General features: G+C 39.1%; 1 protein-coding gene across 2 annotated transcripts in view; it reads left to right on the top strand.

Moving 5' to 3' along the window:
- FRMD3 (FERM domain containing 3) overlaps positions 1-17606 on the top strand; it is a 139668-nt gene that overhangs the window by 72967 nt on the left and 49095 nt on the right. For both annotated transcript variants that reach the window (XM_074570364.1, XM_074570365.1), the window contains exons 3-4: positions 2412-2454; positions 11391-11469. In XM_074570364.1, the coding sequence (XP_074426465.1) occupies positions 2412-2454; positions 11391-11469 (122 nt within the window). The remainder of the gene's footprint in view (positions 1-2411; positions 2455-11390; positions 11470-17606) is intronic.

Below are 17606 nucleotides of genomic sequence, written 5' to 3'. Positions count from 1 at the left end.
GAAAATCTCCAAAAATTATAAAGTAACTGCTCAGTTTTCTGGAAGATTCAGCTGAATAGCCTTCGTGTTTGCAATCTTCCACCAACAGAAGGTCACCACAGAAATATGAGCTTCTAAAATCTGCCTGTCAGTTCCTTGACCTCCAAGTGAATGTCTAGATGGCTTAATTGCTCAGTGTCTTTTCAATCTATTTTTAACCCATGAAAGTCAGGTTGTAGGGAAACATATTTGCTTTTGGACGTGCTAGCTAAATGTGCATTTCTGGGTGTTTGATGCACTGCATGAGGAATTGCACCCATGTTTCCCCTTTTTCTTTATTCATATGGTGAATTATGAGGGTTTCATATTTGCAAATTGGCTTCTTTTACCTCTGACTTTTGGTTAGAATAGGTAATTGACTTTTGCAAACAGCTGTAAATGCTGACCTGGCCTGTGCTAATATTTCAGCCTGACCTTTCAAAAAGAATTATCAAACAAACTGTGTTGTGTTCCTGCTAGATGAAAATAGTGAGATGCCTCTTAACTCTCAGTTCCCTGGGAACAGCACAGCATGTCTCACTGTCCAAGTTCCTCTTGAAACTGAATCTTCAGCTAGGATTGCCGAGATCCCGGTGGAGGTGGTGTGGGCGTGTGAAGAGGTTAAGGAAAGTAAACTTGCACATCTGCGTGTCTTGACTGGTTTCCTATCTGTGAATTCATTCTGGGTTATGTATATATCAAGTACTGCAGACTGTATCATATTTCTTAAACGGCCTTACCTTTTTATGAACAACCCTCACCCCCCATTATTCGGAGAAAAATGTATAAATAATGTATCTGTGTGATCTAAAAAAGAATGAAATGAGCTAGATATTTCTGGTAAGTTGTTGAATCAGTCATTGCTTTCTCAATTCTGTTTTCTTTCTTCCTTTCCCCCAAAAAAGAGAGATAATAGGGAGCAGGAAGAGGTGAAGAAATGGTGCAGGGTTGGTTGTTGTTGTTTGAAGTTTGGGGTGGTTTTTTTGTTTTGTTTTGTTGTCTTTTGAGTACCAGGGTTCCATATCAGTCTCTCAGTGATAAGTGAGCTTCAAACAGAAATACATAGTAGTGCTTATCTCCAATATTGCAGTAAACTATATGCAGGAGTTTCTGAGCAGCCATAGCGTATAAGCTGCAGATATTTGAAAATGTTCTTTCCAAGTTATTTGTTTTGTGAGTAGTGCTGTTCCAGGAAACTAATTTACAGTTACCCCTGATTTTGACTGAATTCTTGAGACATCATGATTTTTAAAATAATAGTTTTCTGTCACCTATTAACAGTTCCTACAAAATATCTTCCCCTTGCCTTTCTCTGTAGTAGAATTACTGTAAGTTATGAGGAAAAATAGTATCTGATGTAGGATATTTTAAATAACACATGGTTTAAAAAATGCTAGGTTTTCTTTTTGCAGTAGACTGTAGGGTTTTAGAGCTAGAATCAAAAGGGTTAAAAATGAAACCCCTTAGTGCAAGGTTTTCCAGCATTGATTATGCTCATTAAAACTGAATACTTTGCTTTTTGACCAGCTGCTTCTGCAGCACAAATCTCATATTAGTGTGGAGATTTTTTGCTTACAGGAAAAATCCTAGTACAAATGCTGCTGGCTGTGGTCAGAAGTGGCACTTGAATATCAGCATGTTCTTTTGTCAATCAAAACATCCTCCTGAACAGTTCAGCTAGTGTTAGCAGGGGATGTGCTAAGGCTCTTAACTAAAATGTGAGCCCAGCTTTTCGTCGCAGAAGCATCTGAGTTTATTTTTCGGAAGTATAAAAAAATTTTCCTGCCATTGCAGACTTTCCCTGGAAAGTTATACACCAGCTAGTAGGCATCCATACCTCTCTCTCTGTTGTGCAATGGCTGTCTGTAGCATAAACATTTAATGGAAAAGTACATTCTTTTTCCCTTCAGATTTTTAGTTCTTGCTAGAAGAGAACAATAGCTTGTGTTCTGAGGGTGCTGACTGAGAACAGAGTCACATATTTACACATGCTTTAGTTATAGGAGACTGCATTAATGAACAGACGGTGTTAGCGTTTCTGAACAGTCTGTCCTACTGTCCAATATGATCACTCTTCTGGAAAAAAATAGCTGAAAGTGTAAGACTGAAATGTCTGCTGCAAACTCATCACTAGAACCTGTTTCCTTTGAATTTGTGTTTGAAATATTTGTCTTATTTTTATCTCAGCTACATCTTACAACCAGTTGTAACATCAAGTATCCTTACACAGGGCAATTCCAGTGTTTAAACAGTATGGAGGTGCTTTTTCCAGTTTATGTATGTCTCAGTGAAACAAAAATCCTACTTCCTATTTTTGTACCACATACATCTACAAGGATGTTGTTGTCTGCTGTGATCCGTATTAACCTCCGCTCTCTGCTTTGCCTTTCCAGCACTGGCTTGAGCCCAACAAGTCCATCTTCAAGCAAATGAAATGTAAGTGTTGATAGCGCATGTTTTTAAACTGCTTTTGAAATGTCCAAAGGTTTTCCTGAGCTTTCATGCAGTAATGTAGAATACGCCTCATTTGTTTCCTGGTGCAAATAGGCCCTTCGCATCTTATGTGGACTCATAGAAGCTCCATGCTGCCCTCATTTCACTCTCTCACAGTGCTCTTTGCATATCAAGAGCTTTGCCTTACTGCTCAAGGCTCGAGCCAGAGGCCAGCTGATGTGTGTGGGGTGGCGGATCTGGTGGGAAGACCTGTATGTGCTGCCTTTCGTTTTCCATCAGACACTATCAGCCACTGGGAGATGGCAATAGGCTATGGAGTGTGGCAGTCTTAAGTGGTGAGCTCCTGCCAGAGGCAAGTGGAAAATTACAATTGTTATTTTAAAAGGACTCCTCAAAATAGGAATGTGTTATTTTAATTTTCTTTTTGAAATGTTATGGTCTGGCTCATCCTTTCCATTACATGGGCCAACTGTGAAGACTTCTTCAGGAAGCAGAACTACTTTGGTACTCAGAAGTTTACATCCAGCAGCGGAATGGAGTGTTTATTTGTAAGTTCTGGAGACTTGGTTTAGGCCATTGGGAGTTGTGTCTTGTTTAATAAAAGCTGTTGTCTATCTATCTACTTAGTATATGAAATGAAGGAGAATTTTACTGACATACCCTTTGTATGCAGTTGTTCCCTGTTTTAAGGATAAGTACAAGGTGTCTTTTGTGTGGAAGATAATGTATTTTTTTTTAAATGTGATGAGTCTTAAGAGATTGTCTAATACGTTAAAACAGTTAATTCTGGGTGTTGGCTGGACTACACGGAATACTTCAAGAAATTCTTCCATTAATGCAGCAATAGTATATATTACAACATGTGTGTACATGTGTATATAAGCATGCACACATATACCTAGCATATCCAGTGTGAACTGTTTATAGCTAGTGTTTAGGCAGCTGGAGTGTTTTCCGGTAAAAAATAAGTTCAAGAATGTCTAGCTAAAACTAGGTTGTGCTCCTCTGCAGTGCTAGTGGAGGAAGAAAAGAGGGACTGTAATAATGAGTTATCTTTATCTCTTTCTTCCTTCCAGTGCACCGAAAGTAGAAGAGTTTCCTCAAAGTATCCTCTAATTTGCATTTGTATCACTGCTTGTGCCCAACAAAGTGTAAGGGCTCATGCTTCTTTTTGCACTTTGCATAGCAACATATTCAGGAACCATGCCAACAGATGCACTCACTGAGAGTGTTTTGATTTATTCAAAACAACTCTATCTGCATATAGGTGTTGCCTAGATGTGATCGATGGTACTCCATAAATTCCATAGATGTAGCAATGTGATGGTCTCATCAGAGGACTTGTGTGGCTTTTGGGATAGAATCCTAATCAAAACTCTGAAGACTGAAAAATGAATGCATAGGAAAAAAGCAAAATAAAATGCAACTAATATGAGGTTATTTATCACAGTGAAAAGGTCTCAACAACAACAGCAAAAGAGAATGAGATGCAAGCAAAGGCGTTTTGTTATCAGACCTAGATTTAGGACACAGAACTAGAATTAACTATGTGATTGGCTTTTTCTTCAGTTTAATACTAGTGTAACTTCATCTTTTGTCACAGATGAAGAACTTTAGTTGCTGTGATAACCCTTTAAGGTTACAAAACCTACCCTTTAAGGAAACAAAACACGGAGCTAGATATACATTTTATATGCATGTGTGTAGAATCCACGTAGATTACGCATAAATATATCTTTTGCTCTCACAGGTTTCAAGGACGTTTTTGTAAGCATTTCACATCAGGAACCTCTTGATTTATTTTTCTAAAAATATGCTACATTGATGTAGAACACTAAACAATTTCTAAAGGGACACAAGTTTAATTTGTATTTTATCTAAAAATATTCAGTTTACTATGAAAAGGTTTAGACTCAGAAGAAGAAATTACCAATGTTCATTTGAAAAGCATTGCAGTCTCAGGTGACACAAGTGAGGACTGAAATTAGTAGCAGGTGGAAAGTGTAAAAACTGAAGCAATGAAGTGACTGGTTAATAGAACATACATTATGTATCTGACTTCTGGAAGAAATGGTGTCAGAAAGCTATTCACAGTGACTGTCTTAGACGGAGGTTTCATTTTTTTTCTTCGCCATTAAGGAACTCAGAAAACAGTGAAATGGTCTGTTTTTTAAGAATGGACTTTCATTTCCCCTGATGCAAGAGGTGGTTGTATTAATACTAGTGATTTAAAGTGTTCTAAATTCAGTTGAATGCTCAGATTTACATAGGATTATGGAGCACTTGCATACATGCAGCAAAATTTGAAAAATGCTGTGTGCTTGATCTCAACTACCATTTGAGGGCAACTTCATTTTCCCCCAGCACAGTAACAAGTTTTTCAGTGTATTTATTCATGCAGCTCATTACTGACAAATATTCAGAGCAGAAAACGAATGACAGGGAGTAGTATTCTAATACAAATTTCAGTAGGTTTTCGTGGACCTCCGTAGTAGATGAATCATTCAGGCATAATCCCTCCATATAGTCAGGTTATACAGAAATCACAATTTGGCAGTTACACGTTTCTTTTGGTTTATGTTTGAAGCTCTGAAGTTTGCATAGGTTCTTGTGTGATGCGCTGCCATTTTAATTTCTTTTGCTTTGGCAAAGATTGCTTTAAGTTTGTATTTAGCAATACTGGGATATGACAGAAGGAATCTTCCAAAATATTTTATATTTTGCCTTATCACATATGAAACCATATTTAAGGTGTCCATTAAATTGCATTTGCAACCATTTAAATGTGTCCTGGTGCAACACAGGAAGAATGAAGGCATGGCATCTTTATTGTCTCAGCATCTACCTTTGCATTTTCCATCTTCACTAGAATGAAGTTTATAATACGATGTGTAAAGTCTAGGTCTGTGCTTCAGCCATATATGCCACTAATTTTTCTTGAGGGGAAATTTTAGTCTCTAAGAAGTGTCTTGAACCACTGCCAGTCTCGTTTGTACTGGTTGAAGCCAGTTGGTGGCCAGTTATCAGTAGCTGTGAGCACCACGCTTCCAATAGTGTGTCGAAAAACTTTCTGGAAGGTTGCCTGAAGTAGCTGCATCTTTATGGTTCTAGATGAAGACCTTTTTAAACCAGTTTTTATGTTCTTTTGCATATTTTTGGGTACACTGTTATTCTCTCCCAGATGCTGACAGTAAAGTTCCTTTCCATTTGGCCGTCTTAATATTTTTTTACTTATTTTCTGTCCAGGAATGTCACATCAGCATTGATGTTTAAGTAAAGAACAGAGCTTTCCGATGCACTTTCCCTCTCTCTTTTTTCATTAATTTTAAAGGTTATTCTGTATACTAAGTATGCAGGTATTCTGTAAGCAGCTTTGTAGGAAATATCAAAATATATGGGGTTTGTTCTTGATGACAGTGGAACAGAATCAGTTCTGTTGCTCTGATGTGCAGGAGTTCAAAATTTGCATGTTTTTCTTGCTGCCTTGCATCTCAAATGATCTGAGAGAGTAATTGAAAAAGGATATTTTCCTGTGTCGGGCCACTGGAATTTGTTAATGTTCTTAATCTCTAATGCTGTCATAAAATGTGAAAACAGATAGAATGAAACAGGGGAAACAAGAACCCAGATGCTGAGATGGGTTGTCCAAAACTTTATAAAGATTCTTGAATTTCAACAAACTTGTCATCAGTTTTCGTGTCTCAGTACAAATCTGAAAAAGAGTTTAATCAAATATGAGGTTCACAAATCCATGCACATCGAAACCAGGAAGTTTTGTGTCATTCTTCAGGCACTAATCCAAATGCTGTATATTCTTTACCTATGATCCTCCTGAAGATTTAATAACATGCTTTAACACGTTACTGTAACTGGTTGATGAAAATCCACGTTGCCTTGTGCTGTCCCATAACTAATTAAGTGCAATGAAGAAGACCCCACAATTTGAGATTTATGGTAGCTCAGGTATATCTTAAGCATAAAATAAAAGCACTGAGTAGTGTCCTCTCTGTCTTAAGCATGCTCAGCAAGCGGTATGGATAAACAGCTGATTTATTTGGTAGGGGAAGAGGTATACGGAAACAACAACATATGTCTTAGGGTTCCCCAGAGATCCTTCTGCAGCGTCAGTGAACATGAAGACTGTTTGAGTGTAATGGTTTTTTTTTTGTTTGTTTGTTTTGTTGTTTTTGGGTTTTTTTTTTCAAATGAGCACTAAGTGTTGGTAGGGTAGTGTAGTTCAGAGAATATGTAACATCAAGGAGAGACGCAGGAAGTTTTCTGCAATGTTGCATTCTCAGGGATATGAAGATAAACATCTGCTTTTGGCTTTCAGTATCCCTCTGTACTCCATGTATAATCAAAAAACCAACACTGCCAGTACAGCTCATTACAGAAGCTAGTATTTGTGCTGGATGAAAAGCAGGTTGTTAAAAACAAACAGGAAAACTTCCAGAGAGATCTTCTGTCCTTCTCCCTCTTTGGTTCGCACTTTTAAAACGTCAATCAAGTTTTTCACCAGCTTTTAAAAACAATTTTTCTCTTGCATAAATATTTTTTTCTTACTGTTTCAGGTTGTCTTTCTATGAAGAAAATGGTAATATGAGTGTGTAGTTTTTCTCAGGCTTATTTATGCCCTATAAGCTCTTCATGTACACAGAAGATGAATGATTCAGTGGGCTTTGCTTAAAAATGAATGCATGTGAGACCCTTACACATTGGTATCTGTGCCAAGGGGTGCAGTGCCCACATCCCTCTTCGTTCTGGTCGGGGTGTTAGAGGTTTGTTTTTTAGCTAGGAGCTCCTTACTGTTTCATGTACATTGGCCAGTTTGTCTTAGTTAAATGCAACTGAAATAAACCTTAAAAACATACAATCACAGTTGCGTGGAAACCTTCCACACTGTGTGTGTGTCGTTCCTTCATGAGGGTCTAGTTCATAACTGCTTTCAGCATTTGATATAATTTAAATGGTTTTATTTGTTCTTCTGCCTTCATCTCTTATGTGCTGTTACCACATAAACTGGCAAATTAATACCCCCATTGCAATGGAGTTCGCAGACAGTACTATTCTCCATGCTGAAGTCCTTTGAAATTTTTGTAATTGTGAATCTTTTTTAGTGAGAAAACAAAGCCTGTGATGGTAGGAAATTCTGACAAAGCCTTGGGCATTTCACTGTACCAGCTCCTCCTTATCTGACAGATAAAGGACCACTCTGAAAGAAAAGGCTTATAGCTATTATAAAACTGATTATATTCAGGCTAGTTTTGCGTTGAAGAAATGTTCTTCTGCAAATTGAGTTCTGTTTTGGGAAGGTTTGTTGTTAATGTTTCCCCTTTAATGTGTGAGTAAGTGGTAGAAAGTAATTTTGCTTTCAAGGAATTGAGGAATTGTCTGGCTTGACAGTCTCATGTCTTGAGCTGATACAATTTGCTGTCTGTCTTGCTTTCCACTAAAAGAATATCGTGAATGGGAGAGTATGAGGTTCCTATGTGTGTTTCTCCAGTGTTGTAAAATCTGTAAGACGAAGGCCTTACTAAATGTTTACATATCATCAAATGTGTTTTTGTAGGAACATAAGGCTCATGATCCATTTTAAAATCAAAATGGAGAGGAAAGTGGATAGCTGTGGGGGCCCCTTTCAATTCCGCATTGTTTGTGGCTGGTTTTCTAACTGAGAAAGAGGAACAGAAAAAGAGGACCCCGTTTCCTCCTGTAATTGCAATGTACCTTCATATCTCATCTCCGGAGATAGATTGGATGGAGGGGATCATATTCTTTTTAACATTTCAAGTTGCAGGTCAGAACTGTGCCATTCTTGCAGGCGTTGCTGAGGAAGGACCTCTGTGTAGCCGGCTGCAGCAGCCTTGTTTCGTGTTGCTTGCTGCACTGATGAGGAATATTGTTAGAGAAGCTTGAGTCTAGGAAAAAGTTTACCAAGTAGGCCTCAAACGGCCTTGCCAAATCTCCTGTGTATTCTGTGCATTGGTGTATACTTCTGTCACGTACTGGCCTTCTGCTACAAGGAAAACACTTCCTATTACAACCTTTGCTCTTAACTGATTGTGGGCTGTTTTTTAAGTGCAGTGTATGGCCTTCCTTTCCTCACTATGACACTCTTTGCATACAGGGCAGCTGTTGCTTTTCGGTGGTTGCCACGTTTCTTTGTTTTTACCACAGCCAATGTTTCAGTCATCGACATCCAAAAATTTGCATAAAATTCAATACATTTTTAGGGTCTTGCAGTAGGCTTGTACTAGCTAGGGCTCTGCAGAGTCATGCACTAGCTTTTCTTATTTCTGCATCCCTATTTCAAGCACAAACTACTTCTAAATCAGACAGTAAATTTAAAAGTCTTTTTTTTGCTGAGGAAGAGCTCTTGCTCATTTAATACAGGTTGGCTCTTCTAGCATGTTTTTTAGGTGGAACCGTATTCTGAAAGTGCAAGCTTTTCTCCCTTGCATAGTTTTAAGACGGCTATTAAGAAGAGACAGAACCATTTAAGATTACTTATGTTATCTTTTGCTTTGTCGAGGCAATGTGACTCCTTAGTGCGTTACTGGAAGGCTTTTTTCCATTCTGTGACACTGAATTCAGTTTACCTTCCAGTTTGCCATTACAGGGCAGGGAGGATATAGCAGTGTCCTCTGTTTTGCAGCCTATTTCCAGTCACTGTAAGACAATGCTGCGGTCACATCTAAGAAGCTGAAGCCCAGAGAAAGCAGTTTGTATTGCCTCAGAGGGCTTGTCCAGATTTTATTAGATTGAATGTTCAAAGCATCCCTAGAGAACACTTAAGGCTTGTTTTTCTTTCTCCATTTCCTCATGGTTGTTTCTGTTTGTTACTGTTTCCTTGCTTTCTTTGTTTCTGTATTTTTCATCTCGCCATCCCCATCTATTCTAACGTTCCTCCTTGCATCTTAAATGAGTAGTTATTTAAACAAGTAAAAAATCGTCAAATCAGGAGTTTTTGTTGAAGCTTAAAAAGTGCGACATGAGGTCTTGAAGGGAAGATATAACTTCATCTTCAAAAGCAGTTGAACCCTCCAAAGGTACCAACCATAACAAAAGATGTAATGCATTTTTATTTAATTTTGGTTTTGTACATCACGTGGAACTACGTGATATCCAGAGATGTCTTTCTGGAAAACTGCAGCGTACAGGTAAATACTGCAGTCAAAGTAGCTTAAAGAATATCATGATCGTTGAACTAATTTCCACATGCTGTTTATACAAGCCAGTGAGTTAGTAAGCTTGAGGAGATGGTGCAGTAAAATGTTCTGGTAGCTTAGTGATTATTGTTGCAGATTACGATAACTAAAATGTAATTCTCTGTTTCACCTGTAAAGTTCTTTGCCCTTTTCTTCTGCCTTCCCTTCTTTTCCTCCTGTAAAAGCACCACCTCTTCAAGATTTGGGAAGGTTAAATTGACTGTATGCATTGAGTATACATTAAGACTAAGGGACTTTTAAAACTAACTGGAATATTATAGATCTGCCCTTTACTGTGAATTAAAATTGCATGGATACTTTACTTTTAAAATAACAAAACAAACCAAAACCACAAAACCCTGACTTGTTAATTAAGCAACTATAAATGTTGAGTACGAGTGTAAGTGTGTGCAGAAAGTTAATTTCATAGTTAAATATTTTAAAAAAAGGATTGTAAGTGTGCACTTAGGTCTGTAGGACACTCCCAAATGAGCGCAGTGATCACACGTTCCTATTTTTTTTGAAGCCTCAGCTTTTTCTCTGTTTCTGTCCATTGAAAAGTAGCTGTGCTGGTAAACATTTTTGTAAAGAGGACCCAAGCACGGCTTACCGTGCCTTGCTGCTTTAGAGCAAGTTCTGCCTTAGCGCTTGCTCCTTCTCCATGCACTCCCTCGGTGTTACCAGCAGGCCTGCCAGTTACCGTGGCCTCCATAACATAGGTGGGTTTCTTCCCTACAACATTTACCTTTGGAAGATGCAGTATTTTTCTTCTCACTTCAAAAAGAAATTTAAAACATGAACATTACCTGTCTACAGATAGCTGTGAGGGCTCTGCCTACCTGTGTATTGTGCCTGATGTGATTAATATTTTTAAGCCTTCTACTTGGTTTTCACATGTCTTTTATTCTAACATGATTATCACAAGATGCCACTTTGATTAGAATAACAGTGTTTGATTTGCTTTTTGTCCCTCCTGTAGTCACTGGAAGATCACTGGCCTAGGATTAGATAATATCTTGAGTGCTATTAAAGATACAACAGTGGGATATAAAGCTGTGTTCATTAATGTAAAACCGAGAGACAGTTTCTGATTGATGACTTGAAATCATTCCTGTTACTGTGATTTTCTTTATTTATTTCCCTTTTTTTAATTTTTTTTTTGGTGAGAAGTGACAGTATTGTAGTTAAGGACTGGTTGATACCATAGGTCAGGAGTAGGTAAATACTGGAAACAAGCAGTTCTGTTGTCTCAAGCTTCATTAACCAAGCTTAAAATGGTTTCTTCCATTTTTTAATCAAGGCATTATCATGATCAGGAATAGCAAATATACATAACACCTTTTTATCTCATTGTGACAAGATGCAATTGTTTATCAATTGGCACAAAAGAAAAAAAAAAAAAGACCGGCCGAAATGTGTTTTGTACTTCTTGGATCAAGCTATAAGTCTTATGAGGTGCAAAACCATTTATAAATTGACTTGCATAGGTTAGCTGTATTTTGCACATGCTTTGGCCTTCTTTGTCATATGTTCTATTCTTTTCCTGTGTATGTATAATGTTTATTGGTTTTGTTTGAATCCCTGCCTGAAGCTTCAGAGCTAACCATCACACAGGCTACTTCGTAAGACTCATGGAGGCCAGTCCTTCAGAGTGGCTGAGGCAATGTTTGTTTGCTACTGTTCTCACGCTTTTTCTTTGTCATGTTTCAGCTCATCCACCATATACCATGTGCTTTAGAGTGAAATTCTACCCACATGAACCCTTGAAGATTAAAGAAGAGCTCACCAGGTATTTTTTTTGTGTGTGTGTGTTTGTTTGTCTGTGCATTTAATGTACATCGTTAACAAGTTCAAAATAAAACACTTTGTTGCGTAGGGTAAAATACTAGAGGAGACAGACATTTGCACTACTGAGAGCTTTTTTATTTATTGTGATACCTACGGATTTTTGGAAACAGTTTAAGGGGACTTTTCTACAACACGTAGGTAGGTAGTGATGCTGTTGAACAACTTTCAGAAAGCGAGGCAATGGTGAAATGACTGGGCAAGGATGATCCTGGCTCGTCCTTTGGCAAGGACTGTGGTCTTGAGTAAGTTCATTTTGTGTCTTAATTTTTCTTTTTTGTGTGAAATAAGATGTGAAGTTTAATTCGGTAATAGCCCTAACTCTTTCAGCAGGAACATGAGTAGCCTCACTGAATTTTCTCTTGTGTGTGTCTTTAAGACCACAAACAAGATTGTATTTTTAAAGTACTGATAGACCTTTAGCAAACTGGTGCAGAGGTGAAATATATTTATATTTTTAAAGTACAGCTGCTCTGGAGGTTAAGAAGTCTTGTTGTTTACATTGGAATTTTGCAGCCTTTGCTGTGAAAACACACCTGTGCAACAAATGGGAGTTAACGTCCTTCCTACTAGCCATTGTGAATATTCTGTTGCTCTGGGTGTTTGGGGGAAGAGATGTAAGGAAGTAACAGCTCTTCTGACCTCTGCAGCAGCTGTGCAGGACTGTATGTACGCCTTACCGCATTATTAGTCAGCAGGTTGCACCTGCTGACTAAGAGTTGCATGTTGAAGAAGCACGGGGCGCCTGAGCATTTCTTGCCTTGAGTTCTTCACTGATGCTTTCCCCAAGCCCTCCAAATTCTTATGCTCACGAGTCACTTCATGAATGGGAGCGATCCCATTATCCCTGGTCTCATACTGAAAGTTTCAGGAACAGCTTGCATTCTGCTGAATGGTAAGTTTATAGTTTGTATAGAACAGCTGGAAGATGCAGTTCATATTATAACTGTTTATCTTGGGTGAAATACTAAAACTGTTAGCTGAGTGAACAGGTTGTAAACCAGGAAGTCAAGGGATTTTCATTATTTGTTCGTGTTTGTCCTTGGATGAACATTTTATTTTTTTATAAGCCAGAGTATAAACTTCGTATAGACCTTCCTCATTCAAGAGCCTTAATTAATTGACTTTTTTTTTTTCTTTTAACTACTTGGATACCCTCCCAGGAGAATTTTTATCGAAATGCAAAGCATCTAGAATTAGCTCACTGAAGTGTATTGTGCTGTCAGTATGTTTTAGGCCTTGCTGGAACATTTCAAATTAATTTTTAAAGTCAAGCTGCTGCATGAAGAGTGTCTTTTGTTAAAACTAATACTATTAAGACCTTAAAAAGGATTAATAATTTCTCTTTCATATGTCTACCTTGTGCACATCATACCCTTTTGTATGTGATTGGCTTTGTATTTTCCCAGTGTTGCTATTTAGGAAGCTTTGCTTTGTCTCTGCCCAGGTCTCTTACACAATATAAGTGTAGGAAATGCTCCTGAAATGAGCAAGTGAAGTGTAGTCATGGAACTCACCTCTGAGAATTTGCTTCATAGCCTAAAGCAGAGGGTCAGATTCAAGGTGGTGCTGTAAATTGGCTGGAGTTAATTTTTTTCTTGGATTGCAATGATTGGTGAAATTCAAGAAGAAAAAAGTCCGTTAGTATTTGACAGAGAAGAGTCATGAAGCCTTGATAGCTAGTTGGCTTTTTGTTAGATTTTTTATTTTTTTTAGCTCTGCTCTGTTCACTGGACAATCACTTTTGTTGCAGTGTGTGCTTAAGATGATTTGAAAATAAATTAATGATATTGTCACCCTTTGACTTAAAAGCCATCTGTACTTCATAGCTGTATACAGAGTCAGCTGAGTCAGAGTAATGGTGTTTTGCATTTCTGCTACTCTCCGTGCCTAAGGATGTACAGAGCTGCTGTCTTCTTCAACTGGATAGAAATCTGACGGGTATCCGTAGTTCCCATTTGGGTAATGAAATTAAGATACAGTAAGACTCATCCTGTCACATTGTCACACTGCTCTTTGGTTCAGAATATTAATTAACCCTGTCTAAATCCCCCATGTGGATTATTGTCGATGCAGTCTTTGTAAAAGCCTTATAGGAATAAATCTTTAATGAAATAGCCCATGGCAGGGGGGTTGGAACTAGATGATCTTTAAGGTCCCTTCCAACCCAAACCATTCTATGATTCTATGAAATACCATAGAGACATCAGAGACATAAAGATCTTAAAAAGAGCTGGTTTTCCTGCTTTTCCATGGCAATATCTGATGTTAAAAAGTTAACATCCATTCAGTACATGAAACTGTGTGTGTATGGAGTAAGTTGTTTGATTTCTGTGAAAATAGCATAACATGGATAGAAATACTAATCATGATTTAGACATTGCTTACAGGAAGAAAATTGAGTATTTGTCACCTCAGATTACTGCTGCTTCATTTCTGTCCTGCTTTTGGTAGCCTGGGCTGAATTGTAATCCTTGAGTTAGTCTGTGGTTTTACAGGTGGAACTATTTTCAGGAAATTGAGATGGAGAATGAACGAGCTGAAGTCATCCCTCTGTCTGTGATATTATAGAAAAAAACCTATAAGAGCCTGACAATGCGCACACACTGTGTGTTCAGGGGCCAGGAGTGCCTTGGGCAAAGGATCGAGCCACGCGCTTGCCTGTCACTGCATTTCGTTCCACTGCTAAGGACGTCTGTGAATATCATCAGTCACATCGTACCATTCCACCCGCTTACTTTCATCTTCCCTTGTTTTAATTAACGATCGCTTCCATAGCTATGCTTTTGAAATAAAATCAGTGCCTGCCTCGGGATGTTAAGGCACTTTGAGATATTATTGCTAAATAAGGAATTCCGTGGACTCAGGACAAAATTCCCGCCTCTTGCTGCAGAAGGAGGTTCTGTGTGCTCCATGATCACCCTTTTCTCTAGAGTCGGCTGGCATTAGGATTGCAATTCACAAGTTAACTTCAGTGGCCATGGGGGTTGTCGAGTCAACATGGATTTAGAAGATCTGTCCTTGTTTTTTGGAAATAGTGCTTCCTCAGCAGGGCAGTGAGGCCATACATGTTTGAAACGTGTTTGAGGAAGACTAAACACATACTTTTTATTAGTTAAACTAGTCAGGCATTTTTGCTAATGCCTTTTAAAATATCGAGACGAGAAAGTGGCGAGGATTTAATTTATTTTCCTTAAATGATGGGGCCTCTGAATTTATTTCGGGTGCACTGGAGGCTCAGCAGATTGCAACAGAAAGCAGTGATTATGGATTTTTTAACAGTTTGTGTAATCTTTTGAAGGGAGAGAGGTGCTCAACCTTAGTAGAAGAATTATGTTCCTCTATGCTGTGGCTATCTCTGAGGGTTTGACTTCTGCTTCATGCGCGGTATCTGGAGGACGTCAGGCTCTTCTGAGTGGTACATCTGTGGCTTTCTAGATCTGGTTGTCTAGCACGTCCAGGTGACTTGAAGCCGGAACAAAGTACTTCTGTTTCAGAAAGCAGCATTTAACTGGCTTCACTGAGCATCCCTAATGAGAGTAATAACTACTAGTTTTTAATTAGGCAGTAGCAACATGACAGGCAGGTCCTCACATCTCCCTTGCTCCCTGCCACACATACGTGTAAAACATAATTTTGGTTTCTTTTCTTGTTAAATCAGCATCTGCTCTGCAGCCTGTTTTATGGCTGACACTACACAGGATTGGGGTAGAGGCCTTGAGTATGTACATTTTCAGTATTGCTGCTAATTTCCTTTTCTCCTCATTTTCTTTTTTTTTCATATTTTTGGTGCATTCCAGAAAGCATGATAGGCTTCAAGGCGAGAAGGGGTTTTCTTTAGCTATGTGCACGAAATCACGCGCAGAAAAAAGGATATGCCAGAGTTCACTATGATAGTCAAGATTATTCTGCTGGCATGGTGTACAAAGATATAAAATTGTCATGAAGGAAATTGTAACTGCAGAGGTCATTCAATTCACAGTACAAACAGCATCCCACTACACTCTCTGGAAAGCGCAGGCATTTTTGCTTGGTGTCTCTCTTCACTACTCTTTCATCTCAGGTCAGAGCCCTGGAAGGGTCCACAGCTGGGAAGGCCTGGGATGCTGCCTGTGAACAGAATGCGAACAGTCGAGGGTGCGTGTACAGATGGATCCAAAGACCAGTCACACTTGGGCACAGATTTTTACTATGTTATTTCTTTTCAGTGTTCTTGTTTAGGTAATAAATAAATCAGTGTTTGTTCTTTCTTATGTAATAAAGTAGCCCAAGGCCTCATGCCTTCTTATCTCCAAATCCCTACATTATACTATGTATGTATAATTAAAATGAGAGAACATAAAGTCATTTGAGGTCCTGAAGGAACGATCTAAAATGCTACAGATAATACTGTATCAGCAGTAATCCATGATTATTGTAGAAAAAAACAGACCTAGAAAAGGGCATGGGTGAGTAGCTGGCAGAATTAACCGAAGATGGATTATTTCAACTAGCTTTCATCATGCCCTTTTTTCCTAATCTATATTTCCTAATCCAAGAAGCAGTTCTTCAATCACTAGGCTGTCATAAAACGGTGTAATGAGTACTTTGATACAAGAAAAGCATATAAAATGACAAAGACTTGGGGTACGTAAACGTGGCAAATTCAAGAGCCCTGAGGGAGCTAGCTTGGGCGAGGAAGGGCAATTCAGCTGCAGGCATGCAATGCTTGACTAGCCCTGTCTCAAACAGCTGTACTTCATATTGCCTTGTACTAGAGGAGCCCGGTGCTTTTCCCCCAAGAAGTGGGAGGCCAGCTGAGGCTGATAGCGTTCCAGCTGGTTGTTAATGCTTGAATATCATGCCATTTATTTGCAAGTTGAAAAGCCTTGCATTATGTTCATCCTTCCAAGGTGAGGCCTGTGCTGCCGAACCCTGTTCTGGGCATTATTTAGGAATACTTCTGCCTCTTTGGGTACCCTGTCCTGCTTTTCTTAAGATGTGTGGTGGTGGCTATGTTTTGATGCCTCTGCAAGTCCGCCTGTCTGTTTTGGCTTTCTCTCAAGTGAGTTTATAGTTCTAATAGTATTGGACTCACAATTAGATTGAATAGCATAGGTCTTAAAAATGAATGAGAGTCGTTAGTAAAAGCACTTTGTGCTGGCAGGCTCGCAGATAGCATTTGGGGTGGGGAAAAAAATTATCCAGGAGAGTCCTGGATTTTTTGGTGGAGCTTGTGCCTGTGGGAGAAGGAGACCTTACGCATTCAGAGGTCCTCCATCCCCCATACTCTGAGGGGATGCATGAGGGCTGAGAAGATGGAGCTCAGTTGTGGAAGCTTCCAGAGGAGAACCTATTCCAGTGCTGTGGTGGGGCTTTTATGTACCCTGTATCCAAAACAAAGCTTGTGCTTTACCACTCCTTTGTCCTCTTTATTCATCATTGAAATGAATTCTTGTGTAGCAATGAAGTTTCCTGCCCCCCGGCCCCCTCCCAGCCCCATTCCCCCAATAGCCAGTGCTGTAAAGCAGCTGGCTGGCATGGTAATTTTTCCCACCTTTCGCCTTTCCCAAAGAAAGACCGTACACTGTAATGCAGGCACTGGCCAGCTCTGAAGCCAGAAGGACAAGCCCACATATTGCTAGAACAAGTGGCAGTCATCATCATGACCACAGAAATGACAGCTTTGAGATTACTGGAAAGCTGTTATTCAAGTGACCTTTCCACCCACACCCCAGGGCAGAAAATGGACTATTTATTTCTGAGGGAACAGGTTTTGTGCTTGGTTTTGTTGGGGTTTTTTTTGGTAATACTATGGATCCAGAGCTTCTCTGGTGACTTTGGCGATCTAGGAGGAACTTAGGTTCAGGGTGGAGTTAAAGGTGCTGCTACTTTCATTTTGTTTGAATCCTTAGCATTAGTATTTCTTTCCAGAAAGCATTGAACAGGGAGGGTGGGTCACTACCTGTTGTGCAAGGTACTTTCCTTCATCTGCCTTAAGCAATTTTCCGAATTTCATTGCTTTCCCCTAGCTCTAGAATTGCAGGATTCAGTGAACAGCAGTACTGCATTTGCCTTTCCCACTACCCTCAAGATTTCGTA

This window comes from Larus michahellis, chromosome Z (assembly GCF_964199755.1).
Source record: "Larus michahellis chromosome Z, bLarMic1.1, whole genome shotgun sequence".
Taxonomy (NCBI): domain Eukaryota; kingdom Metazoa; phylum Chordata; class Aves; order Charadriiformes; family Laridae; genus Larus; species Larus michahellis.
The sequence above is the reverse complement of the archived record's forward strand: the minus strand, read 5'-3'. Positions and strand labels throughout refer to the sequence as shown.